General features: G+C 33.0%; 1 protein-coding gene and 3 non-coding genes across 4 annotated transcripts; 3 read left to right on the top strand and 1 right to left on the bottom strand.

Moving 5' to 3' along the window:
• Positions 1-3,347: 3,347 nt before the first annotated feature.
• Trnae-uuc (transfer RNA glutamic acid (anticodon UUC)) lies at positions 3,348-3,419 on the bottom strand. The gene has a single exon. It is a non-coding gene; the product is annotated as a tRNA-Glu (tRNA).
• Positions 3,420-3,636: 217 nt separating this feature from the next.
• On the top strand, positions 3,637-3,708 carry Trnae-uuc (transfer RNA glutamic acid (anticodon UUC)). The gene has a single exon. It is a non-coding gene; the product is annotated as a tRNA-Glu (tRNA).
• A 5,294-nt stretch (positions 3,709-9,002) lies between these two features.
• Positions 9,003-9,075, top strand: Trnar-acg (transfer RNA arginine (anticodon ACG)). Its single transcript has one exon. It is a non-coding gene; the product is annotated as a tRNA-Arg (tRNA).
• A 5,529-nt stretch (positions 9,076-14,604) lies between these two features.
• On the top strand, positions 14,605-15,152 carry LOC120418191 (C-type lectin lectoxin-Enh5-like). Its single transcript, XM_039580493.2, has one exon. It carries the CDS (start codon positions 14,605-14,607, stop codon positions 15,067-15,069), a length of 465 nt encoding a protein of 154 aa, XP_039436427.1. The 3' UTR covers positions 15,070-15,152.
• The last annotated feature ends 1,694 nt before the right edge of the window (positions 15,153-16,846 follow it).

The following is a 16,846-nucleotide window of genomic DNA, read 5'->3' as shown; positions in this document are numbered from 1 at the left end:
TGTAGGAAGTCTGTTTTTTTACTCGTCACTTATTTTTATTAGGACCTCTTAGGTGCTGCGATCATGTTAGGGGAGATCCATAAACCATGTGGACACTTTAGGGGATTATAATCACTCTATAAATGAGAGGAAAGCACCAACCACCTAAAGGTGGATTAAGTTACGTTGTTAAAGAATAAAGTGACTCTCCATTCAAGCGATGGATTCTATAAAAATTATCAAATCAAAACTTGACAAAATTACAACTTTACAATTTCTAAAAAATTAAAACATTTCATAAATTCATAATTTCTAAGAATTTTAAAAATTTCTAAAATTTCAAAAGTTTTTAATACTAAAAAACTGGGTGCTGAAAAGACAGAATGCGTAACGTGATTTTCAAATGCTCCCTACTGCTCCCCACTAATACAACTCCACTACAGCTGTAAACATAAACAAAGGCCATATTCAAGCTCAAGCGTGACATATTTTTTGCTGCCAAAGTGACTTGTTTTTAAACATTTTGGATCTGTTGATGTACCAAACGATTGGCGGCCTAAAAAGGCTTTTTTGGTTTCCACGTGACGAAAAAATGCGTCAGAAGTGGGTGGAATTTGGTGAATCATAATGGATGTTTCGAGATAATGAGTCTTTGAAGCGCAGTGATAATATCGTAGTAAGATAATTCTATATTATGTCGCAGGTGCCATTCAAAGTTATTGATAGTTCATTGTTAACATTTCAAAATGCATCATAAACATTAGCTTTGCGTAAGATAAAGCACTTACTGAAATGATAGTGACGAATTATGCCAATATCGGAATACTTCAAAAGTTCGACGCCATCGACTTTTTTTCAGGCAAAATAAATTATTGATCGATTACAATACTTGCTACTTCTTAGGAGCAAACTGCAAACAGTGAATTGGTTCCGCTTTGACAGTTCTAAATTGAGGCCGCTTTGCGAACCACTATTCAGCACCCAGCAAAAAAACACAAAACTAATTAAAAAAAAACCATTCCATTTCCTTTATCACAATATATGTATCAAATGATTGGAATTATTAAAACATTTTTTTTAATCTTTTTTTTTGCGAAAAACTAAAACTTTTATAAAAATTATAATGAATACTCAAATTTTTCACAATGCTACGTATTTTCGAAGAATATCTAAAATGTTTGGCCATGCAACACAAGCATTAAATAAACGAGAATTTTTCGAACATTTCGAAAAAATGTTTTTTTTTTTGTAGAATTACCGAAATTTTAAAAAAATAAGCCCGATGCAAACATTTTTCAAAATTTTTGTCGTCGTCGTTCTCCTTCAAAGTTGGTACAAAAAAAAGAAAAGAATGAATAAAAATGAAAAACATCAAAAATTTAATAAAAATTAAAGTCTTATCAACTGAAACAAAAAAACTAAAATGGATTTTCGGCATTGAAAAGCATGTTTGACATGTCTGGGCTAGTTTATGAGTATTTAGATTTTTTTGAAATTCCGATGTAATTCAAACTCTTTTTTTCGTAAATATAAAATTATCGTCGACAATCGCCTTACGTATATTCGAGAAAAATATGCACAGTAAGTAATCGTTTTTATTCAGACTGTTGAAAATAATAATACTTTTTTGCATACTAAAAAACACAAAACTACATATTGTTGAAAATAAAACATGAAATTTTATTTATTGCATCATAGATATCGAACAATTGAAAATTTGTAATTGTATTCTTTACACAAAATTCTAAGTTTAAAAAAAATCCTAGTTTGGTGAAAATTTTGCGTACCTTCCAAAAATTCATTTGATCATTTGATATCCATACTGGCAGAAAAAACTACAAAATTTAAGTTTATTTTTAAAACACGTAGTTTGTTGAAAACTTTAAGTATTTTCAAAAAAGAATAATATTATCATGTAAAGGTAAATTCTCATTTGATTGCGATTACAAATTTGAACCTAACTAAACATCCTTTTGATGCTCAAGAAGTAATACATTGAAAATTATAAAATTTTCATAAATCAGGAAAACTTTTGTACTTTTGTACGAACTTTTATATAAAGAATTTCACAAACAAAATTCAAAACAGACCGAGAGTTTTTTTTTTCTTTAAGGGGTTACATGCAAAAAAACTCAAATGTCGTAATACAGAAAATTGTTTAAATCCACTTAAAAGATGATTTTCAATCTCTCCTGAAAGTTTCATGAAGATATTTCATACTTAATCTGAGTGACAGACGATTTAAGCTCAATATTTCGCCATGCGCAAAGCGAACTGTAAAACTTAGGGAGCGTTTTTTGAGGTTAATAAAAGTTGCGATTGAAGTTTTATTGTCAAAAAATAGAAACGAAGGAGATTCTCAAAAATATTTTCTCAGATAAGGTAAACCTACAATCAAATTTAAAGGTTTTTGCTTGAAAAGTTTTTAGTGAATAATATTTATTTAGTTTTAAAGTAGTCTCTTAACATGAGGTGAATTGGAATAGAGTGCGTACCTATATAGATTAAATTGATAATAAAATCAGTAAGACTTTCAAAATAAAATTATGTTGTATAGTTTTCATTCAAATATAAATTCAAATATATTTCAAATGCTTCAAAAATATTGGATTGAAATTCAACAAAAATTAAATATTTTTAACATTTTACTATAGGCTGCTTAGTATCATAACATTGTTTCTAACTTTAATATTGTTTTTAACTTCAATATTCACAACAACTAAAGCCACTCTCAAATGCCCCAAACTTTGTGCCCACTAGACCCCGCTCTGCCCCTCCCTCAGGCATGATAATCGCCTCTTCCGAAGGTTCGGTGGAATTGGACTGGAGACACTTGGTGGACGTCTAGTCCCCGGGACCGAACGCAAATATTTTCACAAGACTACAAAGAAAAAAAAAACGAACTAAGAAACGCAGGGTATGGAACTAAGTCCGGGAAGTCCTGAGGAGGGACCAGAAGTATTTTTGCTGCGAAACGCTTTTATAATTCATGCTCGAGAATCAATTTTGGTCGGTTGGATGGTTTTTGTTGGTGGGATGTGAGGTTGGGGAGGTTTCACCATAAGTAAGGAAGGGGGGGCGTTAAGTGACGAAAATAGATATTCAATAAAATTGCAAAGATAACGGGACAGGCCTGGTGTTGAGAGGAGTTCCCTTCCGGGAAAAGTGCGCACTTGTGATTGTGGGTAGGGAGATTGTTTAAAATACATGTTTGGTTTCGTTCTTTGTGCGTGTTGTGTCCTTCAGCGCGAGAGGGCTTATGCTAAGTCGAGGGAAAAGTTTTTATTGAACCCTTGTTAAAATTTTGAATGTCATTGGCTTTCAAAATCAGCTTGATATGAATTAACCAACAAAGTAAAGAAAAAACATTCCCATACCGGGAATCGAACCCGGGCCTTCTGGGTGAAAGCCAGATATCCTAGCCACTAGACCATATGGGAAGACATTTATTTTGGAATTTTCTCTGCAAAATTTAATTTTAAAGTAAATTAACGATGAAAGCATTTTTTGTGTTCCATAATAAATAACTACTATCTATAGTTTTCATTCTAATAATCAAACCAAGCTGAATCCAGGGCTGAATCCCATTAACATATTTTTTCACTTTTCTTTGATTTCAACAATTGATCAGTAAGAAATCTGTGTTTAAAAATAACCTCCCATATGGTCTAGTGGCTAGGATATCTGGCTTTCACCCAGAAGGCCCGGGTTCGATTCCCGGTATGGGAAATTCTTTTGTCCAAAATACTAGCTGTTTTTGATTTTTTTTTTTTTGTAAAAATTGCTGTTTTTTTAGAAAATCCATTGCTAACCTAATTAAAACATTTAAAAAATGAACTTTGTTGTTAGCTAAATTACATTAATTTTCATTTAACTCTAAAACGCTTGCTAAAATTTAATCATGCTAAAATTGAAGAAAACTTTTAGGTGCTTCCACTTTCATGGAAGAAGTCCTAATTTCTTCGCTGAATCCCAGCAACAAAAAAACACACTCTGAGTGATTGCCGCAAGTACTCAGGACAATTCGTTAGGTCGTTGGTAATTGCTGTGCAAACATTCCTAGCCCGTTCGTTCGTTCGTGATGCCAAAACCCACCCCGTGGCGGGTAATCTTTTCTAGGAAAAACGAAAACACGGGAGAAACCCCATTTTAGAATCCCACCCGAAAAGACCTTCTTACACTTCAAGACGCCCAAGGAATTTTCATGTGGGAGTGGTTGAAATATATTAGGAAGTGAGATTTAGAAAGGATTTTTTAAGTTTTATTCAATTTGATGGCCTTTTCAGGCTATAAATTCATCGATTTAATTTTTTTTTGTTTCATTGAACTAAATAACGCAAAGGTGTCAATTTTGATAATAAAAAACGATTGAATGGAAACTTTCAAAAGTTCAAAAATTCTTCACAACGTACCAAAAACTAGTCACAACCCCTTTTTCCGCATAGAGCAACAACCCACCCACAACAATTGCACTGCAAATATTTGCTGTGGTCTCTCCACTGCGGGAGTGTGGAGTGGAAAAAGGGTTCTCGAGAGCGTTCACATTTTAAGGTCCTTTTTTTGTTGCAGCCCCATCCACGAGTCGAGTGCAATTTGAGTTAAACTCTGAACTGGAAAAAAAAAACAAAACGAATGTAAAAAATCGCAAAAATCAACAAACTCGCGAGAGTTTTGCGCCCGCCACCACTTGAAATGCTTTTAAAACCATTTAAATGTTTGGACCCCGGTTGTAATGTTTTGCTAGCGCTTGAGTCGAGTTTTTGGGGGAAGACTTTTGAAGGGGGGGGGGGTTTAAACCCGTCGAACAAGTGCTTGAGCACGAAAGTGAATTTCACAACAAAAGTTGAATACATTAAAACAAAACTCCATATTATTTCAGAAAAATATCTATTTTTTGGAAATTTAACTGTCATTCAAGCATAATTTTTGAAAAGGTCTTCAAAAATTTCATATTTTAGAAAAAAAAAATAAAAATGTAGAAACGATTTTTGTTGAGAAGATCAGAAAATTTCACAAAATTTTCATTTTCTAACATTGAAAACCGAACCAATAAAGTTCAAGAAATCGTCAGTTGAAAATTACAGGCTTCTATGTGACACTTGAGAAAAAAAATATTTTCATCGATTCCAATTATTTGAAAGGCTGCATCTCAGAACTTAATATTCAATTTTCAAGGTTTGAAAGAGAAAATTGTAGGAAAACATATTTTTTCAGGGGAGGCTTTGCTTTAAATAAAAAGTTTTTTTTATTAACGGAAAATGTTCAAATTTCAGAAAATTAAAACCTTAAAATGACTACAACTCGAAAAAGGTAAGCATTAGCATTTATTCAGCAATGTACTTTTTGTTTGAAAATTTGATTTAGCTCTTATGAATATATGTTTGATTTTTTTAACCACGTTTTCGATTAGTTTCAAAAATTAAATTTTTTTTATTTATGTCTCTTGATACAGAACTTCAAGCCTAAAATTTGAGCCTAGGGCATACTGCATATTTCAAACAGTTACATTAAAAAAAATCTTTGTGGTTTAGATATTTATTTGAATGCCTTGTAAATATATGCAAAATAAATTAATAACATAATTAACTTCTAAAAAACTAAACTTTTCAGAAAAAAATTGGAATATTTTTTTTGTAACCTCCCAAACCCTTTACAATTCAACATCGCATCGAGACAGGCTTCAAACTGAAATAAAGCAAGATCATTCATCATTTGTTCGATTTCCAAAAAGCATTAGAAAGAACTTTTTTTTTAAGTGAAAGTTTTGTTAATTTAATTACGTTTTGATTTGTTTACTTTGGCTTTACCAATATAAAAAATGATATTTCAATTTTATCCAAAACAATACCGAAACGCATTATGATGTTCCAATGATGATGTTACTATTTTTTTTACAAAACAGGTTTTTTTTTTTAGAAGTTCCAATTAACCCAAATTTTCAGTGTTTGCTTTTTGGGTGATTTTTAATACCCCTGACTCAAGGCGGTTTCAAAAACATCAATAAAGCAAAAACTGGAAATTTGGTTTTGGACCTTTAAAAAAACTTCAGAAAAACACTCTAAAAGTCTATAAAGTGATTGAAAAATTTAAAATTAATAAAGTCCAGACAAGATTATCCGCAGATCTTGGTAAAATTTTAAATCGGAGAATCGAAACACGAATTATTATTTTTTCGTTGCCTTATTTTTCTTTGTTAAGCATTGTCATGACTCCTGAACTACTCTAAAGAAATTTAGAATTTTTAAATCCAAGATGGTGGCCAAAATGGTGGATGGCAGATCGAAAAGTAACAATTTCAATATTTTTTGTGTTGTACGGTGAATTTACTAAACACATGAATGTTTGACATAAAATTTCATTCAAGAAGCGTTTTTCGGAATTGCAAAAAATGATACAACTTGTTGCAAAACTTGATTTTTTCATCACTCTTCGTATTTATCCAACTTAGTAAACCTGTTCCATTCACTTCTATTTTAATTTTACGGGCAATCATCCATTCAATTTTGACCGAAATGAGGTTGCAGAATTCGAATTCAATGTTTAAAGTAAAAAAATAAAAAATATAAGAAAAAGTATTTTTTTTTGTTCGTGATTCGATTATCCGAAGTCCTATGCAAACCTTTGGATTATCGAGTCTGGACTGTAATGAAAAATTTATTATTATGATTATATTAAATGGTTTTAGGTTGTAGATAGAACAAAATTCTGTAAACATAAACTAAACACGATAAAAAAAGAAGAAAAAGTAAAAATCCTAACAATAGAGGGTTACTTGAACAAAATTGTGAATATGTATACTAAAATAGGAGCATTACCAGTTATATACAAATTACTAGTTCAGACTCGACTATTCGAAGTCTTTGCAAAAAATACTAGCAATAAGGGGCTATTCATAAACAAATTATGCTCATAATTGAGATTTGAGGTCAGTTTACCCAGTGAATAATGCGCCTGAATGCCCGCACATTTCTATTTTAATTCCGTTGTGAAAATATTTTTGCTCTTATTCTCGAATGGCCTTCTTTTCATCGCCAAAAATAACAGTTCTGAAATAGTAGTTTATGCAACAAGTTGCAAAAAGAGGATTTTTTCATCACGAGTCGTACATTTATCCAACGAGGTTCACCGAGTTGGATAAATACGAAAAGTGCTGAAAAAATCAAGTTTTGCAACGAGTTCCATACAACATTTTTTGCAATTCCAAAAAACACACACTGAGTTAAATTTTATTTCAAATTTTCATGTATTTTGTCAATAAATCGTTTAAATAAAAAAAAAAGTTTAAAAGTGTTACTTTTCGAAACAAGTGCTGAAAAGTTCAACTTTTCAGCACCCATTTGAGTGCTGAAAAGTAGAATATTTCAGCATTTATTTTGAAAAGTGTTGCTATTCGATTCTGTTATTTTTGGTACAGAAAAGTAGGCTATTTCGTCGTTCAAGAATGACAGGAAAAGTAAGTAGTTTCACGACGGAATTGCAAAAATGACGTTATGCGATTCCGTCGTGAAACTACTTACCTTTCTTGTCATTCTCGAAGGACGAAACTCGAAACTTTTCTCAACTAAAAACAACAGAATAAAATAGTAACAAAACAAATGCTGAAAGGTTCTACTTTTCAGCACTGAAATGAATGCTGTAAAGTTGAACTTTTCAGCACTTGTTGAGAAAAGTTATGCTTTTCAGCATTGATTTGATTTAAAAGTGTAAATGACAAAATATGTGAACATTTGACTTTTAATTCCATTCAAAGCTAGAATCAAAGGGTATTTTCCATAATTGCAAAAAATATTGTATGTAACGCGATACAAAACATGATTTTTTAGGCACTAACTAACCAACTCGGTGAACATGGTTGGATAGATGTACGACTCGTGCTGATACAATCTTCTATAAAATAAACTACTATTTTGCAATTCCGTCGTAAAACTACTTACTTTTCTTGCCATTCTTGAAGGACGAAATTACCTACTTTTCTGTACCAAAAATAACAGAATCGAATAGCAACACTTTTCAAAATAAATGTTGAAAAGTTCTACATTTCAGCACTCAAATGGGTGCTGAAAAGTTGAACTTTTTAGCACTTGTTTTGAAAAGTAACACTTTTCAACATTTTTTTTATTTAAACGATTTATTGACAAAATACATGAAAATTTGACTTAAAATTTCACTCAATGGGTGTTTTTCGGAATAGCAAAAAATGTTGTATGGAACTCGTTGCAAAACTTGATTTTTTCAGCACTTTTCGTATTTATCCTACTCGGTGAACCTCGTTGGATAAATGTACGACTCGTGCTGAAAAAAACCTATTTTTGCAACTTGTTGCATAAACTACTATTTCAACATCCATATCAGTGCTTAAAAGTTTTACTTTTCAACACTCGTATCGATGAGTAATACGTTGGACTTTGACATTTGTTTAACAATAATAATAGCTCCAATAAATTTGAGTATGATCATTAAAAAGTCTATTTTGATTTTTTTGTGTACAGTTGGGGTGAAATTACCATTTTAAACTTGATATTTCAGCATTCGTCATATTATTCAAACTGGGTTTAGCTGGATAAATGTACAACTCGTGCTTAAAAAACTCAGCCAACAATCCTCAATCAGCGGGTGATTAAAACCCCAGGAAATTGCAATTCCGGTGCATCAACGTGCGCATGGTTTCACACACTTGAACATTTTAATTGATTTTGTCCGAGCGTTCTATTTGTGTTGAAATCGGCCATCATCTGTGGTGGTCGTGTCGTAACGCGTTAACAGATTGCAGATTCGAACCCGAGAGCGTTGAAGGCAGACAGCTGCTAACGCGGTCAAGTAGAGAGAAGGGAAGATAAGAATGAGGGAAGAAAATTGAATGAAACGATTGAAGCGCATGTCTAACAAGCTTGAAGGGACGGCTACCTTTTTGTGAGGGTTATTTTTAGGTCATCGTTTGAAGTGAGGAACGTATGAGGTAAATTAGTGTGAAGGGGAAACGAGAAAAATAACCTCATGGCAACATAGAAACAAGAAATCAAGAGGGTCCTGTGGCGCAATGGATAACGCGTCTGACTACGGATCAGAAGATTCCAGGTTCGACTCCTGGCAGGATCGGTGAATTTCAGTTTTTTGCCCCAAATCATTATTTTTTTTCAGCTGAACTCAGACATTTCAAATGCAATTGAATGACAAAACGTAACCCGAGCAGACGGTAATAACTTGGGAATAACATTTTTTGATATTAGAAAATACTAGGTCAATAACATTTTATGTTATTTATAACATGATTTGTTATTCCCCGTTATGATTTTTTTGTTATTGGATCGTTATTGTAATAACAGACTAATAACATTTTTAGTTATTCTTCGAACAAATCTTTGTTATTATTTTTTGTTATTTTAACAACTAATCCGATCATCCCAATAACATTTGGAGTTATTCTTCCATAACAAAAATTGTTATTCCCGAGTTGTTTTGGCTTTCCTCCAATGTCAGACCAATAACAAATTCTGTTATGATAACATTAACTGTTATTAAACCCTTATGCAAAAATAGATTTTTCAAGAAGATTCCATAACACTTTCTGTTATTTTAACAGTATTTGTTATTGAAATGACATGAATTTTGTTATTACCGTCTGCCCGGGAAGTCAAAACTCAAATGTTGACATGCTAACAAAATGCAGTATGCATTTTAAGGGGAAACTTTTGATCAATTCGAATATTGATGCATTCTTCTAACGAATGAGGAATCATATTTCTGGCCGAAAACAGTTCTGTCGAAGACTGCCAATCGTAGCCATACCGGTGCGCCAAAATGCAATCATGTCAAAAGATGGACCCTCCATCACTCACATTCACAAATTTGCATGTGTCTATATAACGACGCGGTTGTGTTCTCTTGACGCAAATGTTTTCAAGGTATAAAAAATGTGAGTCTATTTCGAACCGATCAAAAATTGAATAAAAATAATCAAAAAATTGACTCTTAACTTGTGACAATAGATCATAACTGCGACGAAATGTGGCCGCGGGGCAATCGCCTAACGGATATTGCACTCATATTGGCTCCCATACTGGTGGCACGAACTGCCGTCGATGCTCAACCCGACAGTTTCCGGACAACCCACCCCTCGGAATAAGGACGCGTTATGATTGCGTGGCCTCACGCTGACAAGTCCTCCGCATGGCCGCCGGAAACCATTCGCTCGACGAACTCCACGCAATCAATAGAGCCGACGGTGGCCACTGGCTATGGAAGTGCGCACCGGAAGTTGACCGGAAACCGAACGGGTGGAGTTCGGGAAATTGAAAATGACTGAACATAACAATCTTCCCATTTGGATGATAACGTTGGACGCAATCGAGTTATGCAGAAACAAACATCAAAATTGAAACGGCAATCTTTTTATTACATTGCTTAGTAATATTTATCCGACTTTCGAATTCTCTTTATAATAAATGTCAACTGAAATTGTAATCGAAACTGCTCGTCAATCGGTCCAACACGGATTCAGCTTCAACCAGAAATAATTTGAAAAAGTTAATATTTGAACAGATGCTAAATCCATTTCCGCAAAGATTTTCAAAACAATCGTCTACTAAGCAGTTCTCTTGAAAATCACTTTTGATTGGAATTTGATACTGATTTAATTTTCCAAATTCTGATTTTATTTTATAGAAATCATTTTATTTGAATTTACGTATCAATAATTTTAAATAATTTATAGTCATGCCCCTGTTTTGTACGCCTCGGTTTTGCACTGCCCCGGTTTTGATTCGTTCAGACTAAAAACATTTTTAGTTTTTCTTCGAACAAATCTTTGTTTTTGTTATTTTTTCAGCTAATCCGATCATCCCAATAACAGTTGGAGGTATTCTTCCATAACAAAAAATGTTATTCCAAAGTTGTTTTGGCTTTCAACCAATATCAGACTAATAACAAAATTTGTTATGATAGCTTAATCTGTTATTCAACCCTTATGCAAAAATTGATTTTTCAAGAAGATTACATAACACTTTCTGTTATTTAAACTGTTTTGAATTTTGTTATTACCGTCTGCCCGGGATATGATATTTTGGCTATATGGGAGACATTGACTATAATCGAATGAAAAAATCATACTACATAACATCAATAGTCAAAATTATAGTGTTTGGGAATCGAGATGATGTCAGCTATCGATTGCACTTTTAATCATATAAAAAATTGAACAAAAATACGTATTTTTCGTACATGAAATTGCATTTTTTTTCTCAAAAAAATACTCAACATTATTGTTTTTGCAGTATGGGTATCAAATAATCGTGTTTTTTCATACATTTCGAATGCAATAATTATTTTTGAAAATACTATAAATTTTCACAAAACTTTGTATTTTGAAAAAAAAATACTCACAATCATAGTTTTTTGCAATATGGGTATCAAACGATCGGGATTTTGTCCAAACATTTTGAAAGTTATAATTTATTTGAAAATACTCAGTTTTTCACAAAACTACGTATTTTTGAAAAAAAAAACTCAAAATTTTTACACAATATAGATATCAAATGATCGGAATTCTTATAAACATTTCGATTGTAATAACAACATGTTTTGAAAATGCTTAAAAATTTCACAAATTAACGAATTTTTGAAAAAAAAATACTCAAAGTTTCAGTTTTTTTTTCAATATGGGTATCAAATGACTGGGATTTTTCCATACATTTCATTTTAAGCATTTTTTTTTTGAAAATACTCAGAATTTTCACAAAGCTACATATTTTCGAAAAAAAAACACTCAAAATTTTATTTTTTTGCAATATGGGTATCAAACGATCGGGATTTATTCATACTTTTTGAAAGTTATTATTTATTTTTTTGCAAATATTTTTTTTTTCACAGAACTACGTATTTTCAATTTTTTTATTCAAAATTTCAGTTTTCCATAATATGGGTATCAAATGAACTCGATGAATAAATAAAAAAAATAATCAATTTCGAAAGCTTTAACAATTATTAAAATACTCAAAATTTAAAAGTTTCTAAATTCATTATATTCAAAATGTTTGAAAAAATCCCCATCATTTGTTACCCAACTGAAATTATTAGTGTTTTTTTAAGTACGTAGTTTTGTGAAAATGTTGATTATTTTCAAAAAATGTAATTATTACATTAGAAATGTATGAAAAATATTGCAAAAAAATGATTTTTTTTTCAAAAATACGTAGTTTTGTGGAAATTTTCCGTATTTTCAAAAAAAAATATGACATTCGAAATGTATGACAAAAACACCATCAATTGATACGCATATTGCATATTTAGACGAATCATACCTTAACTGCTCATAACAAAGCTGTTTTACACAAACAAATAAAGATGTGTGGTATAAATTGTGTTTCATATTTTGACTGTTAAAACATGTTTTTTTTTTTTGCAATTCCGTCGTGAAACTACTTACTTTTCCTGTCATTCTTGAACGACGAAATAGCCTACTTTTCTGTACCAAAAATAACAGCATCGAATAGCAACACTTTTTAAATTAATGCTGAAAAGTAACACATTTCAGCACTCAAATGGGTGCTGAAAAGTTGAACTTTTCAGCACTTGTTTCGAAAAGTAACACTTTTCAAAAAAAATGATTTAAACGATTTATTGACAAAATACATGAACATTTGACATAAAATTTCACTCAGTGTGTGTTTTTTGGAATTGCAAAAAATGTTGTATGGAAATCGTTGCAAAACTTGATTTTTTCAGCACTCTTCGTATTTATCCAACTCGGTGAACCTCGTTGGATAAATGTACGACTCGTGCTGAAAAAATCCACTTTTTGCAACTTGTTGCATAAACTACTATTTTAATCATTTCATCGCAAATCCACAAAGTTTAGATCAACCCTTTTTCAAAATCAAGTAGCTTTTTTCAAGCGTTTCATAAAACACTGTTGAGAAGAAGACCCGAGCAGACGGAAATAACGTGGGAATAACATTTTTTGATATTTGAAAATACTAGGCCAATAACATTTTATGTTATTTATAACAAGTTTTGTTATTCGCTGTTATGATTTTTTTGTTATTGGAGTGTTATCGTAATAACAGACCAATCACATTTTGAGTTATTTTTCGAACAAATTTTTGTTATTATTTTTTGTTATTTTAACAACTAATCCGATCATCCCAATAACAGTTGGAGTTATTCTTCCATAACAAAAAATGTTATTCCAAAGTTGTTTTGGCTTTCAATCAATATCAGACCAATAACAGATTTTGTTATGATAACAAAATCTGTTATTAAACCCTTTTTCAAAAATTGATTTTTCATGAAGATTACATAACACTTTTTGTTATTTTAACAATATTTGTTATTGAAATGGCATGAATTTTGTTATTACCGTCTGCCCGGGGAATCATTTCGCTTGTTACTTAGATTATAATATTGACGTTTTGTCTTCTTTTTTCAGAGATTTTGAATGCATTTATTTTGTAATGTTTATGATTTTTTTCTGAAAGCACAAGTTCTTCACTACAACCTTAATTTTAGAGCGACACATTTGTCGAGGTAAGAAAAATGCAAAGGAACGGAAATTCCTGAGAATTTTGACATTTATTTACTCGGGTGAGTTTTCAAAAAGCCGTTAGAGCCACCGTGACCTCTGACACTAATTTTCGTTTTACTCGAAAATGAAACAAATTTTCATTTATTTTAAGTTTGAGGCACTTGAAGGACGTGATGCAAAAAGGACTTTGTTTAGCAATAGCTCTTACAGCTTTTTGAAAATTAATCCGAAATATTGTCAAGGTAAGAACAAATTAACAAATAAAATTTAAAAATAAAAAAAAAGCAAAGGTCACACATAAATTTTGTTTTTAAATTAACCATTTAAAAAAAAGTTCTAGTATTTTTTTATAGAAATTCTTAATAAGCAAGACATATTCTCAGATTCGATTATCTTAAATAAACAATTAGATCAGGTTGCTGGTTTGTTTAAAAAGATCAGTTCTCAAATTAAATCAAAACTTGTTCTTTCATTTTATTGTTTATGTAATACGTCTAAAAAAATCAAAGCCAAACGTTCAGGAACATTTGCAATTCGACTAAAAAAACTTGCTATAAACTCAGAAAAAAAAGTTAGAACTTATTTATTTTTTATGCAATACGTTTAAAAATGTCAAAGCCAAACATTAAAAAAAGTAAAAAAAAGTCGGTTCGAGAGAAATTATTTTTCATCATCCTATAACAGACAGACAGACATTTGCTCAGAATTTGATTCTTAGTTGATATGTATACGTGAAGGTGGGGCTTGAAGGTCTAATCAAAAAGTTATTTTTTCAAGTGATTTTATAACCTTTCCTCAGTGAGGATAGGAAGGCAAAACCAAAACCATAATAATCTAAAAAGCGACGAGTTTTTTTCCTGTACTAGCCAACATTGGTAAAATTGTTTCTATGATGAATTTTCAGAGCAGAAGATGTTTCTCGAATTTCCACTGATTTGACAGAGAAATGCTGCAGTTAGAAAAAAGAATATTTGTTCAGTTGATTTATCCATACCACCTTTATTGACGTCAATCTTAAATTTTCATATGTTTCTCAAACTTTGCCAGAACTTCAAATTTGGCTATAAATTAGTCTGACCTAAAGTCTGTGTTTCACATTCAGCACCATGTTCTCGAAGACGGTGATTGGTTTGGTATCGTTTGCCGTATTGTGCTCACTCTCCGGGGTGCAGTCGGATCGGCCCCGTTACATCCTGCAAAACACCAAAGTGACGTACTTTGAAGCGCTGCGCAACTGTAACGACCTCGGACTCCAGCTGGCCTCGGTCAACAACGCCCAGGACAACACGCTGCTGAAGGCGGCCATCGGAACGCAAACCGGCCCGTGGTGGTCGGCCGGAACTGATCTGGGTGACGAGATGAAGTGGATGTGGATCACCTCGAAGAATCCGTTCGGATATACGAACTGGGCCCCGGGACAGCCGGAAAATGCCGACACCAACGAGAACTGCCTGATTGTTGGATTCCCCGTCGGGCAAGGTGAAACGAGATGGAAGGACGAACCGTGCGGGACCAAGTACAAGTACATCTGCGAGCCGAAATCCGAGCAGCGTCCGAATCGGGCTGGTTGAATCTGATTGGATGAAAATTGTAGTCACTGATTTTAAGGATAAAAGTGATGTTTTTCTCAGTTTTCAAATAATAATAAAAAAAACGTTTTTTTCATCCCATCTCAAGATCAGGTATTATAATTTAAAGAATACAAAAACTTGACAGGTCAACAAATTCGTCCAAATTACCAAGTCCATCCAATTACTTAAGAGATTCTAACGCAATTGCCATGTGGCCAGCTCCACCCAAAAAACCATTTATCCTCGACGAACAAGCCCGTCCCATCCTTCCTTCGGAATCTATAAAAAGCCAATTTTCAATTAAAATCAGGAAATTCATTACATTTTATTGCCCCGGAATATGAACTACCCTCCGGAATGGTTGTCCCCAAAGCGAGCAAAGGAACGGCCACAATAAAAATGGTTCATCTTGAGCTGGTAACGCCTCCCTCCACCCACTCCCACCCCTTTTCCAAAGGACGAAGGACGACTTTCACATCCGAACTATCATCATTGCCACATAAATATACAAACACACAGGGCCACATTTGCAGATATCGAGGACCGACCGCCTTCTTCGTGTTCGAATTCAATTCAATTGAATTGATCTGAAAACAACTTAACTCCCGCTTCTTTTCACGATTTGGGTGGACATTTCGGGTGGGTGGGTGCTCTTTTTCGTGTCGGGTCGAAATTCACCCATTATTGTGAGCGCTCGTCGTGGCTTGTGTCGTGTCGACGTACTTTACGACTTTCTCCCTGGTGCGCCTCCGCTCAAGAGTCGGTTTTTTTACTTTCTCCAAGACAGTTTTCTGATGGAGTTCCGTGCTGATGGCCATCCGGTGCATCTTGTAGTCGGTGATGCAGTGCAAAGGGGAGAGGGGGAAAGGGGAACTATTTATGTTGTATTTGGCCAGAGTCGGATCGATTAAATTTGAGATAAAATATGTTAAGATTCCTTCGCCCAAGCCCCAAAAAAAATCGAAACTGTTATATCAACTCGCTGGGTCTCAGCCATTGCCTAATCATTCGACAGGTTTTTTTTCCGGAGAATTGTAAGGATGTCTAGATTATTCTTGAATATTGCAGAGCTCGATTTGATGAAAGATCTAATTTTTGTGATCAAACATATCAAATTAGCACCAGTAAAAAAACTCTTCCGAAATTCCTCGGGGGAAATTGCTTCAAGAAAAGTTGGAAGTTGGAAGTTGTTTTTGGTCGCAGTGATCAAATCGAGTTCTGAAAAATTCTAGAATCAAGTTTGACATACTTTAGGATTTCCAGTGTTAAAAAAGTTTAAACAAAGACTTTAGATGGATGCATTTTTCAAGCCCTTTCAGATGCATTGTGATTATTTAAATTTTATTGAAGTTTACCTAAGGGACAGCCTTTTTAAGATTTTTGACGTTTTTGAACCGACAAACATTGTGTCCCAATTTGCCCCACTTCCCGTTGACCTATTTATCCCAGATGTTAGTTTCATATGTACAAACATCCCTTGAAAAATTCTGGCAGATTGGTGAGATCGAAGCAAGATGGGTATGCTTTGCTCGTGGACTCGCTCTTACGATGCTGTATCTCAGCAATCTGCAGTCCGATCATCATTATCAAAATGGTAAAATTGTAGGAAATTTTCTCAACTTTTCTGCTGGGGTGCTTTTCCTTCATAAAGTATTTGTAAATTGCAAAAAAAACTAAAAATAATTTGAAAATGGTGCACTTTATCAAACAATAGGTCTATTCCCGTACTTGCAGAATTGCAAAATTTCTGCAGCTTCTGCAGAATTCTGCAGCCAGC

The sequence above is a fragment of the Culex pipiens genome, chromosome 2 (assembly GCF_016801865.2).
Source record: "Culex pipiens pallens isolate TS chromosome 2, TS_CPP_V2, whole genome shotgun sequence".
Classification (NCBI taxonomy): domain Eukaryota; kingdom Metazoa; phylum Arthropoda; class Insecta; order Diptera; family Culicidae; genus Culex; species Culex pipiens.
The sequence above is the reverse complement of the archived record's forward strand: the minus strand, read 5'-3'. Positions and strand labels throughout refer to the sequence as shown.